The sequence below is a fragment of the Ornithodoros turicata genome, chromosome 1, assembly GCF_037126465.1.
Source record: "Ornithodoros turicata isolate Travis chromosome 1, ASM3712646v1, whole genome shotgun sequence".
In the NCBI taxonomy this organism is placed as follows: Eukaryota; Metazoa; Arthropoda; class Arachnida; order Ixodida; family Argasidae; genus Ornithodoros; species Ornithodoros turicata.
In genome coordinates this window covers 196505458-196521827 of record NC_088201.1, presented here as the reverse complement: position 1 = coordinate 196521827, position 16370 = coordinate 196505458, and the positions used below count along the sequence as shown (strand labels likewise).

The 16370-nt window shown below is 45.8% G+C and overlaps 1 protein-coding gene across 1 annotated transcript in view; it reads left to right on the top strand.

Moving 5' to 3' along the window:
* LOC135392993 (uncharacterized) overlaps window positions 1-16370 on the top strand; it is a 127339-nt gene that overhangs the window by 49472 nt on the left and 61497 nt on the right. The window contains exon 4 of the mRNA XM_064623603.1: window positions 8389-8469. Coding sequence (XP_064479673.1) covers window positions 8389-8469 — 81 coding nt within the window. The remainder of the gene's footprint in view (window positions 1-8388; window positions 8470-16370) is intronic.

The window sequence follows — 16370 nt, the reverse complement described above, 5'->3', positions numbered from 1 at the left end:
AATAAAATACTTGTAGGCCATCAGTCACAGACTGGCTCCTGTGTAGGGAAACGGCACTTTTTATGACTGGAGGCGGCAGAGGACCGCTGCCTATACGCGCGTACAGATATTTGCTGAGTGTCGCTTCTTCTTGGGCAGAAGCTGAACGAGCCTTCAGTTTGCCAGCCTGTATTTTCACAAAAGTTCGTTCCGGACAGCGGGACACCACCCTCGACGCTCTGTGCTTTCTCATGTCGTGTGTTAATCACTGTAGAATGTGATAAGCACGCAGCGACGGTGTTGTAAACTGCTTGGTGTTTTGTTTCTTTCCATTCGCCTTTTTTGTTGCTCTTCGTCATTAAAGTGAAACGTTACACCGTTTGAGGAAATTATAAAGTAATATTTCCTGTTACTTGAAGTGTAGCGGGACTCGCCTTCTTTCCACGTGCAACAGTGAAATGTGCATGAATAGAAAAGGAGTGGCATTTTCACAGCGCAGAAAAAGTAACATGTAAGAATTTCGCCGTCAGTATTTTACAAATGTGGCTACACTGCAAATCTTCGAATGCTTTCCTTCAGGAAAAGGTTTAATTGACAAAGCGGGCCTGAGCTGCGCACAGCGCGCCGATATAGTCAAGTTGACAGACTTGGAAGTAGAGTCCTGCACGGCTCGCGGGACCTGCAGACACCCGCTGGTGACCCGCACGTTGTTACGGGTAGCCAGTCTAGGTTTTCAGTGTCGTGCTGGCGTGTTAACGGTGGAGTGGGCAACGGGTCAGGTGAGATGGACACGATTTGCCTAAACACTATCAGAAAGCACACCGAGCTGCGCAATTTCTTATGCATATGTACTGCAGTCGCTTGAAATATGATGTAAAACGTCTCTGACAAGCCCGGTACAAATCATCGCGGCAGTAATCTTGATTTCTTTTCTTCACCTCTTTTTATTCGACAAAATATAAGAAAAGAGCGCGTATCCTTGAGCTCAAACAAAAAGGAAAAGACGGATGCGATGCTCTTTTAATACTTTGTCGGCCCCCCTTTCGCAGCAGTGGCGGAGGCCGTGCGCACAGGCATGGATTCATATAGCCGACGGACAAGGTCCACGTCTCCACGTAGTACGGGCCACTCTGCTTCTATAAATTCCCAGAGTGCATCTTGCTCCTTGTAGGCGTCCGTGTCTTCGTTATTCTATCCTTCAGGGTTCCCAAGACGTTTTCGCTAACGTTTAACTCCGTGCTCTGCGCAGGCCATGTCCGCTGTTTAACGCCGAGGTCGTCGAGAGGGCGTTGGACAGTCTTGCCGCGATGTACGGAGCTGCCATCGTGCTGGAAATGGTAGCACCCATCCGGGAACGGCCAGTCCAGAGCATAGGGGAGCAGTGCCCTCTCGACAACCTCTGCCTAATGCAGCTGACATGGCCTGCGCAGAGCCCGGACTTAAACATTATCGAAAACGTCTGGGACATCCTGAAGAATAGAATGAGCAATAGACGGACGCTTATAAGGAGCAAAGGTGCATTCTGGGAATTTATAGAAGCAGTCTGTTCCATAGTACGGGAAGACGTGAACCTTCTCCCTCGGCTATACGAATCTGTGCGCATGGCGTCTGTTATTGCTGCGAAAGGAGGGCCCACAAAGTATTAAAAGGGTATCGTATGCCCATTTCTCTTTTTGTTTGTTCTCAAGGGTACACGCTCTTTACTTCTGCTTTTGCTGAATAAAAATTAGATGAAAAGAGCTAGGCCACTGCAGCCCGTTGTCGTCTTATTTCGTCTTAGCACCTTGTTATCTCTACGATAGCGGAGAGACTCCCTTCGCGCGATTACAGTGTTCTAGAAAGGTAACACAGTGGGAAGAGGGCCGGCCGACTACCCAACGGCAGCTGAGCCAAAAAAAAAAAAGCGGGCGGCCGCGTGTGGCGCTGCTGTTGACAACCCGAGCCGCTGGAGTGGGAAATACCGTGGGCGCCTGGTCGGTGTGATACTTCTGTGCTTCCGTTCTGTTGCCTACGTTTTTCAAGCGCCTTCCTTCAACATGTGCACTTGTGAAAGAAACGACTGGTGAGCTCTGAGGGAGAAGAAAAAGAAGACGCACACGCATTGCGTCGCATTGGGCTGCAAGACTGGGTACCCCGGCAAACGCTTGGAGGATGGCAGGAAACTTTCCCTTTTCCCCGCACCAAAGGACGCAGAACGGAGACGATTATGGGCATAGGCGTCTGAAGGTGGGGGCAGGGGTGTCAGCCGCCCCCCTGACCAAACACTGGGGGGGGGGGGCGACGCCTTCCCACCACTGAATTGACGCGATTGCCGCAAGTGCCGCGTGCCTGTTACGGTACTGAGCGGCAATCCGGAAATAAGCCGCGAGCTTACATAATTCAGAGCTGTGGTTTTCGCATTACGTACAACTTAAAAAGCGATAAAACCCGTGCTGTTTGGTGGTACATATTAAAAGCGATAAAACCCCAGTGCGGGGTGACACGAGAAGACGTCACACACACGAAGCACTGAAACACAGCGCTTCGTGTGTGTACCATCGTTTGGTGTCCTTTGCACTGGGTTTTATCGCCTACGACTTCTCTGGGTTGCATTTTTACAAATGCAGAAGAGAAGCAGAATCTTTGTTATATTGTGCCTCTGCTGCAGTGGTGCTGCTTTTTCACAATTTTCATCGGAGTTACCTCTACCGACTGGTATTGAGAGTACTGAGACATATATAGAGATGGGGCTGCAAAAGTCGTCTGAGCAAGTTCCTGAAACCAAATACACGTGTGTGATTTGGATCGTGCATACTTGAGGGACCAGGTACGACAAACAGAATAAGACTAATCGAGGTCCGTATAGGAGCATGTTGCTTTCTTGAAAAACATCTGCCCTTTTTGTGGAAACGTCCCTTGTGATAAATGTTGATGCCGTTCCATTCATCCGATCACTACCATGTGTATTTCAAAAGCAAAGTTACCACTACCACGATGGGTCGCCACAAGCGCGCTCTTCCATCCCTCTGAACGAGTGAACTCGCCCGGTTCCGCTCGCCGCTGGGGTGCCTCTGCCTAGAGAAAATACGCCGCTCGCGCGTCCCGTAAACTTTTGTCCAGCACTGTACTTCTTTTGTCCTGACGAAGACAGTGCCACTGTCGAAACGTCGACCGTTCTTTTAAAGGGACAGTCGCATTCTCCGAGGTCAATTTCGAAACTAATGCGAATTCTAATTCCTTGCCGACCACTTAAGTGGGCCCGAAAATACCATTTCGATCTGCGGCGTAGTTTTCGCGCAATCCGATGAAAAAGAAACCGGAATGCTTCCGCCCTCGCTCTCTAAAAGTGGGAGCAAACGTCACCCGGATAAGGCCAATCAGCGTGCGCCCTGGGCAAATGCGAGCCGCGCGCCTGTTTGGCGATCGCGAAGCGAAGGGAGCAAACATGGAGTCGGAAAACGAGAGTGATGTTTCTCTGTCTGGGGGAGATTCTGACGAACATGTTAGCGGTAGCGGCGACGAGTTAATGCTGGATGATGACCCATACTCTACGGACCCAATGCCTCTGGAACCCGCCGACCATCCACGAGATGTGGCTGCGGCTAACCCGCGGGATGACATTTTTAGGTGACGTATCTCTTTGCATGGTTGCCGTCGAATGTGCGAAACAGTTTGGAATGTTGAAATCGGCAGGTGTCTGTGTGGAGTCTGCGACCCACAGGAGCCCGACGAGCGCCTGTGTTGCCATTCTGTTACCAGGGTTGTAGAAATGTGCAACAGTGCCGCCGTGCAGTGCATAACACAACACCCATTACTCAGGGACATCTGCCTCCGTAGAGAGCTTTTAGTGGTGTACGCGCCTCAATTCTGCCGCTATGATCAACATTTTAGGCGACTCAATCCCCAGGACCACAGGTAAGCCTGCTGCAGTGCTCTCCCGTTTGCTATATGATTACGACCGTAATGAATTTTTCGGTTTAAATGACCCCCATCAAGATTCGGAAGGGTAAACTCGGGTGCTAGTCGGGTGTTGTTTGTTATGCAAATTGTCGCACCTAAAGTAGACAAGGGCTGTATACAAAAGGGCGACTATTCTCAGCAGCTTTTTGGCCTACAGAAGTTTTCCCCCCATAAATCATAAGCGAGGACGACAGCCGTGGAACGATCCAGAGAATCCTGGTCCAACAATTCCATTAGGAAAAGTGAAGCAACACAGCCGCCTCAGCTAGTCTCGACATGCTCTCAATTATGCTAGTTAGCCATGGCCTGATTGGCAACACAAAACCCTGATTGATTGACAGATATCCAGTGGGAATTTTAAACTCCGAAGGAAAGTCTTACAAGTCTGAAAACAGAAGCATTTGAGGTGCCAATGAAGGGGGGAAGCATGTTACTGAAGAATGTAAGAGTAACACATTTTGGGAGAAAATGGATTTTGCCGAAATTGGAGGGAAGCTGGTTTGGGAGGGAGTTAGCAGTTGGAATCGGGCTCATCCTGAAAGGCGGACATTTTTCTGTTGTACTATGTTGCACAGCTGCCAACCTTCCACATTCAAATTGCGGGAGACCCTGGAACTAAGGAAGGAATGCACAGGCTTTGAACTCCAAGGTTGGGATAGTGTCTGTTCTTCTGTTCTGGCCATTGTCTTCCCAACACTGCTGGAGATTTGGCAGGTATGCAAATACCCACAAGATATGATGCTAAACAAAAAGAAATGTCATGTGGAGTTGTCTTTTCCGGCTGCCTGAGGTTCACGGCATACTCGTCATTCATAAGATGGGTCTGGGGATACCTTGGTCCAACGAACAGACGACAGGTTCCTGGATGCGTTGTCCGAGCAATCAGGAGGGAGTTCCCATCTACGTCTTATCAAGGCTGGGTGTCTTGACAAGAGAGACAAGCTGGTGCATACTGATGGCTGGAACTGGAGACTTGTAGTGGCAAGATGAAAATTTTGCTGACATAGGCACACTACGTGTAAATGAGCCCTGCGTAAATGGTCATCCCTCTTGCCTCCCATCAGAGGTTTTCGAGGATACTATAGGTGTGTGGTGCACGGATGGGTTTATCCGTACTATAGGTGTGTGGTGTACTGATAGGTTTATCCGTACACCACATACCTATAGTATACTCTAAAACCTCTGATGGGAGGCAAGGGGGATGACCAAGGGCTCATTTACACGTAGTGTGCCTATGTCGGCAAAATTTTCGTATTTTCGTTATTGCAGTGTGGGGGATGTTTTGTCTTGTCACTCTGTATCTCCAGTTGCAGTCAACAGACTCTACCCGTCTGTACAGCAAAAACTACTACACGTGGCGGTATTAGCTCTGGCATCAAATACAGACTGTACTGCACTAAGTTAGTGCCGAGGTGGGAATATTTTGAACTCTGTGCAGATTGTCAATGCGGTGTAGTGACGGGAATAAAGAATGACCCTATAATTGTATCGATTTATTGTACAGTGGAGTATGACGGAGTGGGAATAACAAAATAGCTTAGGTTTATTTGCCTCCCATTATGTATGGGAGGCAAATAAACCTAAGCTATTTTATTATATTGTGCTGTGGTTCTAAATCAATGCGGTGTGAAGTCTGGGTGGTTACAGGTATGCTGCCACAGGAATGTTAAGAGGGTTTATGTTGTCAGATCCATATCTGGTGTACTAATACGCTATGCAAGTCTGTGTCCTTTGTTTTCCTCTTCTTGGAATCAGGGCATAACAACCCCCTTGTGAGATGCGCTGTGAAGTGGGTCCCCAGCAGTTGCTTCAGCCGTGACCTCCGCATCTGAAATATGGCCTTGAGTGTTAACACTCAAAAGAATACGTTGAGGGCCTAGCGGGTACAATAACAAACATAAAAACGACTATGCAAATAAATCTTCCCCTTTGCGGTCCCTGTTTCACTGGCACAGTTATTTGCCTGTCCACATTACATTATAAACACTGGCAGCCGCATCACACAAGATTCACAGAACTCGACAATTTTCAGGGCTCGTAGATATCCATTATTTTGTGGGACGTGCAAAAAGAATTCCAATATTTTCGTGGCTTGACAAAACATACCAAATCCAGTTGATTCCGTTGACGTGCTTGCTGCCGCCTGAAATAGAGCCAGAAATTAGCAACAAGGCTGCAGTCGAATACTGATGCAACGTGAAGTGTCTCGGACGTAGCCAAACTGTTTTCACATCCCTGAATGCTGCTATCAGGCTTACACTATGAACTGCAGAAACATCCACTAGCTGCAATAACATTAGAATAACGCTGTCATGTGGGAGTGTTACGTTATTACCCCTGCATAATACAGGCGACCATTAGCACAGCAACAACACACCAATCTTTTTTCTCGAGAGTACGCGTACTATTGCGTCAGGATGCTGCAATCATTGTAATAATTTGTGTACATTAGTAGCCGGTGTGACGTTACAATCGGCGGCGAGGCCAGATGTGATGTTTACTGTGACAACTGATATTTTTCATCGCAGCGTAACTGTGACCACGCAGGATTGTCACTTACCTCCGTTACTGGTTCCTGCCCTTGTTCCTGATCGAATATGGTAGGCACGGCGTCAGTCTTCAGCCGCTTCCGTTTCTGCCGTAGCCCGAGCCGAACTTGCAATACATCTTCATCAAAATAGGCGTCGTCGGCGAAATGACAGGAACCGACGCGTGAAACATTCAATCCTTGGGCCACACCACAGTAGTGGCTGGCGATCGCTGCCTCTCACTTTCGTTTCGTCTCGCCATTGCGAAGTCGGTGAAATGTAAGCTCAGGATTCACGTTATAAGTCTTTGTGCACCCGGGCACGTAGCACCGATTTCCTGACTGTGACATCGCACGTCAACGGCGTGAAATTCTAGGGCACACGCTGTGGTTCAAAGTACTTCAAAGCAAACGCGACAAGACAACAAGGAAAAGGGTCAGACGCACGCTCAGACACACACCGAACTCCGGCGGGAAGGAGCGCCTCCTGATGGTTGGTTTATCCGGGTGACGTCATCCAGTGTCGGCGCCTTGCGGGGATTGCCGTGCGCGCCGGAAGCGCGAACATTTAAAAATCGTTTCTGAGTCAACCAAGTGGATTTGTGCGGAGAAAATTTGCCGGCGTGCATTATGAACGACAGGGAACGCGACCATAACAGTTCCGGAACACGCTTCCGGATGCGACTATCCCTTTAAGCGTTTCATGGCATATTATACTCTATGTGTTAAATTACTCATTAAATAAATTGTTTGTAAGCCAAAAGTCGCCATGGCAGTACTGGACAGCTGTTTCGGCCTTCTTGGGCCTCATCAGCAGTACGCAGGCAGGCAACGTTTGAGCGAATGGCGTCAGCAGGTCTCGAAACACATGATTCCTCCCGTCAGTGTGAGCAAAGTCACCACTAAAAGCCCAGTGCAAAGCCAGTGAAGTATACTACGAAAAAAAAAACAGCCGGAGCTCTTTGGCTGCACGTATAGCACGTGTTTGTAAGTATATGTTTGTTCAAACATATGCTATACGTGCAGCCCAAGAGCAAAAATACTCCAAAAGCCGGGAGACAACATAACTAGACAAAAAAGTAGAGAACTAGAGGTAGTTTGTCCGACTTAACATAACAAAATAACAAAGTTTACTCAGACGTTTCGTCCATCATGCGACGGACGTCATCAGTGCCAAACTGAAAGTCATGAAGTGATGTCATTTGTCTTGGGGAGCCAGCTCAGGGTGAGCTGTACTGAGGCCGTAGCTGAAAAGAAAAAAAAACGAGGAAAAAGAAACGAAAAAAAACGAAAGTATATCCTATCTAGGCGACCGGATTCCTTACTGTTGAAAGTACATCGGGATCTTCCTTAATGATTGATTGGAATTTGTAAATCAGTGGAAGTCAAGATAAATTTTGCAACTTTTCCCGAGACCCTTGCTGCCCGCTTAGCCAAAAGTGCCTACTCACATGTCAAGTGTTACATATACTTCATATTTCCATGCACCAAACACAACTGGAGCAATCTCCCACCGTGAACGTTGAGCGCAACAAAAAGGAAAAAAATAAAGAGGCTATCATGGAGTTCCCTTCTTGGACTGGCAGACGGTAGCTATGATGCATTCCATGCCTCATATCTCTATACTCCTTCAAAAAATGTAGTACTTCGCCTTTTTGACAATTCCTACTCACTGTTATTGCACCCCCCGTACTTGTGTCCCTTGTGTCCACCTACCTGTGCCCTGGAACTTTGTAGTATAATCAAATAAATAAACATATAATAAATAAATTCAAGGAAGCACGATCATCACAAAAGCATTTTCAATCCAGTGTACTACATGTGTGAACGGTGCTTTCCATTTAATGAGATTAGTTTGTTTAATGTAAACAATTATCTGGAATACTAACCCTCACAAATATCGCAGTATAACAACCACACTGTAAAGATATATTCTATTGCAGGAGGTCAAGATGGGCGACGAACTATCAAGAACACAGCCATGCAGAGCTGTTGTGCACAGTGAACAGCGCACACATAGCCAGGTAAACATAATTCATGTCACACAGCTCTGAGAAGTACATATATTGTTGCTGGCATAGAGGATGGTGTAATTATTTAGGTGTTCTGGCATGCAGAGCTTGTTCTTCTTTTATTTTTATTCCTCCATTTCCTATCCTTGCTGCATCGGATGGCAACTACACAGTACTCGTGCTGTCCAAAGAAAGACGTTCGTCATGCAGCGTGCACTCTACAGTTGAAAGGGAGACGTTCGCTGCATGACTTCTCAGTGTCGGTGTTAATCTGCTCGAGTACTGCTGTGTCAAGTGGGTAACTAATGAAAAAAAAAACTTCAAAATGTACAATGACTGAGGAAGTCGACAGGAGGCAGCGTTATCAACAACTCAAAGCCCCGGGTCAGATTTTCTCTTCAGGTGGTCAGCAAGATTTCACTGGCTCTGATATGGGATAGGAGGACCAGTGACGAAATTAAAACAACAAGAAAATGAGCGCGTTGACTCCGCCCAATTGCGGTCGCGCGTCCGCGCTTATGCGTTCTTATCTATCGCGGACTCATAAAGTAGGGCCGCAGAGTCTTCCTTCCCGCACAGAAAGACAAAAACGTACCAGAGAAGTGTTCGAACGACTGGAAGCATTTCAATCCAGGAAGATACCTTCTCCAACATGTGTCCCCTCCGAGATGCCCGCTATGGTGATCTGAGTGACAGGGAACTGAACATGCTTGAGTGGGAAAGGGGGGGGGGGGGCAGTGACACTGGATGAGAGACATGAGCCAGAAAAGAAATCTTTTGATACGGTTAACCCTGGGTTTCTTTACTGCCCTTGAATAGTCCCTCTGAAGGAATAATGAGGCGCCTGATGAAGCTATTCCCAGTAGGTGTGCTATTCCCAATTAATCACTGTTACCTCAAAGTGACCGTTTCGGATCATGAAGTATTAATATTCGGAACTAGTGATTTATCCAGACCTCTCCCACCCCTTCCAAACCTTTGGCGTAATCGCCTCTAATTCTTTGATTGTGCACTCCCATGATGGGGACTTTGCTATTTCCCCAATTTTTGAAACACCCCTACATGCTTGGAATTCTGGATAAACAACCGAGGGGACGGTAAGCACAAGAAACACAAATAAAGTATCTGCTACGGTGAGGTGCGCATGGCGCGTCCACTTGTCTTTGTCCCGCCCACTTTTACTGATTTCCTGGCTGCCTTTTTGCCACTAGCAGTTGGTGTCGCGCGTTGGAAAGTAGAAACGTTCACTTATTTCTACACTCCAGGTCAAATACAACGTTCATCAAGACCAACAAAAACGAATTCATTTCACGTGTGCTTGCTTGGAATCATAATAGGCACCGATACCGCACACGTGCGCTTTGGGTATCAGATCGGGTTCCGACACAGGTTGTTCATCCAGTTGGTACGACCCACATCTAGATAAGCTTGTTTTACAATGTCCATTGGGGAGTTTTTTTTTTTTCGCCAGAGCCGATACCGTACGCCAAACATGCATAATGTTTAGGTTGCAGAAGGTAGACACACTATCTGTGCCGACGCAAGATCGTGTCACTTCCCTGCGCCGTCATGGTAAGTCCCAAGTAGAGCAAACGGCTATCCCTTGCGCGGACGACACGATGAACTTGCAAAGATGTTCTCCACATGCAGTGAGTTAACTTCGGTACCGCGCTTTGTAATGCACTTCTGTGCAAGACTGCCCATCAGGGGGCATCTGTACATGCAGCTATTTGTTGAGATGGCGTAAACGCGAACCCCAGTTCCCTGTCCCAAGTGAGTACCTCGCTCAGGAGAGGCAGAACGAAGGATAGGAGCCTTAAACAGTGGCGGTCAGGACATCGGTCCATTCCTTGCCGATGGGTTGCTAAAGTTCCGATCCTTTCCCACATCTCTCGGTGTGAAGTGCGGGTGACGGGTAGGAGCACATCTGCGTGGATAAACTTTTTTATTTCCTGCGATATCGAGGCAAAGCGCCCCGACCCCATTACGGACTGTATCGAGAGACTTCTTTTTTTTTTTTACCAAAAAAGTCGTGGCATCGGTCTAATAAATATCGTTGAAATCCAACGCATAAGATCTGGAGACTTCCTTTTAAAATGAGCAAACAAAAAGTCCGCAGACGTATCCTGAACGCACATGAAATGATGGGAACGGCATTTCAGATTTATTGCACACGGTACTGAACACTTGCAGAAGCGTCATCCCAGTTTCAGAGCTGATTGATGTGCCGTCTGAGGAGATCTTGATATGAACCTAAAGGATCAGGACCTCGCGGACTCACGTATGATTAATATACGTAAAAAATGGGGAATACGTTGCTACACGGAATGGAGTACTGACATCTCAGAGGCCCACACTTCCAGGAAAACTCAAAGTAGGCGACCTCTCGGTAGGTGTTCGACTGTATATGCCGAAATCGTTTTGTTGTTTTCGACGCAACAAGTCCGGCCATTCTGCATGATGCGTCTCGTGTCTCTGCCTGTTGCGCACAGTGCGGCGAGCCGAGCCATGAGACTAAAGAATGTAAAGTGTCAGACCTCCGTGTAAACCGTCCCTCTGACCACCGATCTTACTCTGCCAATGGAAAATACGACAAATGCGTCTTGAGAGTCAAAGTAATAGAAAAAGAAAACATCAGCTATCCAGAAGATCCCGTATTTTTCGAGAAGCCTTTAGCGACAGCACTAAAACAAAAGTAGAACTTGTCACTTAGTATGCACAGATCGAGCCACTAATCTACTCCTAGAAGGTAAAGGTCGACCTCGAACACCTCAAACTTCTGTGGCGTGACGTCAACAACACCACTTCTGTCAGCGCAGTCCGTGGAGACGGGCTCCATGAAATGCGATATATATATATATATATATATATATATATATATATATCTTGAAAAGTTGGAGTTGGATCGGACGGCTACGTAATTATAGTTGAAATAAATGGGAGACAGACGACGAAAGTAGGGGAAGTAACAAAAAAGTTAGGGAGGATGTCTATGTTACGGCGGAAGCTCCGCCTTCTTCGGAACAAAAGAGCTAAATGTGGCCACGAGGCTGATAAGGGGCTTGAGAATGACGTGGTCAATTGGGGAAATTCCAGAGCGCTTTTGTGTCAGGTCCAGGAGTGGGGTCATCGTCCTTGTGGGTCAGTGGGGATTTTGATCTGGCTGAAACGAGAAAAGGCAACAGGGTCTTAAACTTCTTATTGTTGACAGCATGCCAGGGTCCTCGTTAATGGCCGATCGGAATTTGTAAATTAGGTAAGATTCCCCTTGTTCCCGGGAGCGGTCGGAGATAAAGTTTGACTGGAGAATAAGAACGGAGGCTTCGTTGATTGAATGTTCTGGTTGTTTGAAATGGCGTGAGACTGGAAGATTAGGTTTCTTGGTAACATCCGATCGGTGATTGTTGAATCTAATTCGGAAATAAGTTTTTGTCTGACCCACGTATTGGGACCGGCATGTGTTGCATTGGATTACATAGATAACGTTGGATGAGTTACAGTCTACGTCTGCGTTGATCTTGACGGTAAAGTTGGAATTCGTACTTCTGACCGTTTGTGCGGTCTGCATTAACTTGCAAATTTGGCATCTCCTGCCATTACATGGATGACAGCCCGCCGGAGGGCTAGTGGGTTCACCTACTTTAGAGCGGACCAAGCTATCTTGTACGTAACGTGTACGTCTGTAAGCGACACGTGGTGGATTAGGAAATATGTTTTTCGTGCGTTCTGACTGGAGAAGGATACTGCGGTGGCGGCTAAGTATGTTGTTAATGTTTGGGATATTTCCGGCGAATGTTACAGTTAAGTTCACAGCACTACTTTCTGATTTGTTTGGTCTTTTCTCGAGTAAGCTTAGACGGTTTGCCTTGCGAGCTCTGTTGAGAGCATCTTGAACTAGATCGGGTGGATACTGACGACCGACAAAGGTTTGTTGCAGCTGTTCTAAATTTCTGTCCAGATCGTCGTCATTCGAGCAGATTCTCCTATTCCGAAGAGCTTGACTGTAGGGGATGGCCAGTTTCGTGTGGCGAGGGTGACAACTATGGAATGACAAGTACTGCTGAGAGTCTGTGGGTTTACGGAACAGATCAGACGTTAAAACTCCATTGGTTAGCTTAATTTGAACATCAAGAAAGCTAACAGTGACGGGGGAATACGTGTGAGTGAAGTTAATAGAAATATGGAACTCATTCAAATCGCGTATAAATTCCAATAGGCTGTCTTCCGAATGTGGCCAGATCATAAATATGTCATCAAGGTAGCGCTTGTATAAAGTGGGTTTGCCCTCACGCGTGCTCAAGAATGCTTCTTCTAGTGAACCCATGAATAGATTTGCATAGTTTGGTGCCATTTTAGTGCCCATAGCGGTGCCGTTGACTTGTAAATAGTGGCCATCGTTAAATTCAAAGTTGTTGTTCTTTAGGATCAGTTCTAGTAGAGTAGATACGACAGATGGATCACAAGAAGAATCAGAGTACTTGGAAAAAGCCGCCTCGGCTGCAGCTATGCCATCATCGTGGGGAATATTGGTATACAGGGAAGAAACATCTAACGTAACTAGGAGACTAGATGGGGGAGGCTGACATTGATTTAGTGTTTGCAGGGAGTGATTAGTGTCCTTGATGTACGATGGTAGTCGCGGGGGTATGTCCTTAAGAAGATGATCTACGAAACTGGAGAGTTTTTCAGTGGCTGTCCCATTGCAGGAGACGATTGGACGTCCGGGGTTCCCCGGTTTATGAATCTTCGGGAGCATGTAGAATCTACCTGGCTTTGAGTTACGGGGAAGAAGGTATTCATATAACTCCGAATCGATCTTCTTTGCGGCCTTTAATGCCTTTAAATGTTTTGTGATATCTGAAACAATCTGTTCCGTGGGATCAGTGTCTAAAGTTTTGTAAGACGCGGCACAAGCCAATTGTAGCAGTCCCTCATCGATATAATCCTGCATATTCATTACGACAATTGCACCACCTTTATCTGCCCTTTTGATTATTAGGTTTTTCGATTTTTTAAGATGCGACAGACTACTTTGCTCGGCTTGACTCAAATTTGGTTTGGTTTTGCGGGAAGAGGGATTATATGAAGTAATTATATCTTTTTGAACCGCCTTTATATATATATCAAGAGCTTTTTCGCGATTGGGCTCTGGCGTAAATTCACACGGTGGCTTGAAAGGTTTGGGTGTTGTATGTGGCTTATCATGAAAATACTCTTTCAGACGCATACGTCGGGCAAAATTATCTAAATCGAGATGGAGTTGGTATTCGTCTACCTTGTTATTATTTGGGCAGAATGAAAGCCCACGGCTAAGAAGTGATAGTTCAGAATCGCTGAGGGGATGGACGACAAATTAACAACATTTTGAGGTGACGTATTGGTTGTGTTCTCATGAGCGTTAGGATTTTGATTGTCACAGTGTTCGGCTTCACCTTGGGAATCTAACGAGGGAGTAATTATGTTTCTTCTACCAGCGAGATTCGCGTCATATTTAGACATAAGGTCAGGATCTATCTGGTCCCTTGTCATTTTTTTACGTTTGGTGTTATTCACAGTTTCTTTCAAGTTCCTAGTGAACTGTGCCAATTCTGACTCATGCGCGTCCGTAAGGGTCAGAGTATCGCGGATAGGTTTAGCTTGCTGAGATATTTCTGCAGTTGTTTCCTCACAGTGGGCTATTAGAACTTCCAGTAATGCAGTAGAGGCGTTGCTAAGGGTTTCATTCCATTTCTTTTGAAGGGTGTGGTTCAGAGGGAAGGTTGACTGGAGCTTAATCGCGAGTTCTTTAGGAATTTTGTTATGATCTCTATAGACTTGCAGTGCGGTACGGTGGGAATTGTAGCGTATATATTTGTCGTTTAATTGTCGGATTTTGAAAATTGCTTTGGTACTCCGGCATGGCTCATTTATATGGCTCATATATATATATATATGTTTGTAAGTCAAACGTCACCATGCCAGTACTGGACAGCTGTTTCGGCCTCCTTGGGCCTCAACAGCAGTACGCAGGCTGGGAACGCTTGAGCGGATGGCGTCAGAAGGTCACGTGGAACGTGATGCCTCCCGTCAGGGTGTCACAAGACACCTCTGAAAGCCCAGTGCAAAGTCAGTCAAGTGTATAAAGGGAAAAAAATTCGAATGAGCTCTTCTCCTTATATATATATATACTCATGGAACGATGTGACAGCACCAGAGGACACGTGTTTCGCCGTATTTGGGGCTCGTCAGCTCTGGGTAGCTGACGAGCCGCAAACACGGTGAAACACGTGTCATCTAGTGCTGTCGCGTCGTTCCATGAGTATCTGTTTCTCTGCGTGCAGCCATAGAAGCCATCTTAATCTGTAATTTTGAATTTCAAACACGTCTAGTGTCATTTACTTGTTTTTATGGATTTTTTCGAGCATTATATATATATATATATATATATATATATATATATCGGCTATCGGCTATATATCGGCTATATATCGGCTACCAGATATCGGCTCTACGTGTCCTCTGGTGCTGTCGCATCGTTCAATGAGTATCTCTCTCTCTCTCTCTCTCTATATATATATATATATATATATATATATATATACACGCTAACTGTGAACATATTTTTCAAAAATATGTATAACACTTTTTTCCAAGATGAAATCATTGCAATATAGCATATGCTGAAGGGCACTCCCTAGCAGGGCATTAGCAAAGTCCAAAGGCAATGTCTTAATTAACTTCATTAATTAAGTTTTTAATTATAAAAGCTACAAAGTTGTCCCAATGAGAACATCTGTTCCTTTCGGTCACCTGATATCGCAGCCGTTTTCAGAACAAAAATCCGTTCGATAGATCGCCAGCAAAAAATTAGTGAAGGGACGCCTTTTTTGCTTTATTTTGTTCATTGCGCATCTTCGGAGACGCGTATTTCTTCATCCCCAACGGAAGAGTGGGAAGGAGTGCCGCACAGTGCCGCCTCATGCGTCGAAGATGAGCTTTAACTTGCGGAAACAAAACAACGAACGGAAACAACGAAAACGAACAGATTTTTGTTCTGAAAACGGCTACGATATCAGGTGACCGAAAGGAACAGATGTTCTCATTGGGACAACTTTGTAGCTTTTATAATTAAAAACTTAATTAATGAAAGTTAATTAAGACATTGCCTTTGGACTTTGCTAATGCCCTGCTAGGGAGTGCCCTTCAGCATATGCTATATTGCAATGATTTCATCTTTCTGTGTGCTCTTTCACTCTCTCACACTGTGGGTAAAGGAAAGCCGCTTCTTTGAAGATGCGCAATAAACCAAATAAAGAAAAAAAATGGCGTTCCTTCACGATTTTTTTGCGGACAATCTACCGAACGGATTTTTGTTCTGAAAACGGTTTTGGTATCTGGTGACCTAAGAGATCAGATGTTCTCATTGGAGCAACTTCGTAGCTTTTATAATTAAAAAGTTAATTATTGAAAGTTAATTAAGACATTGAGTTAGGAGTCTGTTAATGCCCCTCTAGGGAGTGCCCTTCAGCATATGCTACATTGCAATTGATTTCATCTCGGAAAAAGTGATTGATATATTTTTAAAAAATCTGTTCACACTTAGCGTGGACACCCTGTATATATTTATACGCTACAAAATAAAGGTTCGAACTACCAGGATGTAGTACATAGACAAGAAAAAAAAGACACCAGAGACTGAAGTAGGGAGAGGGGCAATGTTAGTTATTAAAGGGACTATAAAATTTCCCGAACCCCCATACTTTTTTTCGCTGCAAACTGTTCTTCCCGTTCTATGTTCTATGTTCTATTTTACATTGTCACACCTCATCTAACAACTGTATTGGCACCAGTGTTTCCAGCAAATAAGGGCTGAAGTAGCTGCACGGCCTTGCAGGATGCCCAGAGCAAGTTGAACTGGTTGAACACAGCAGTAC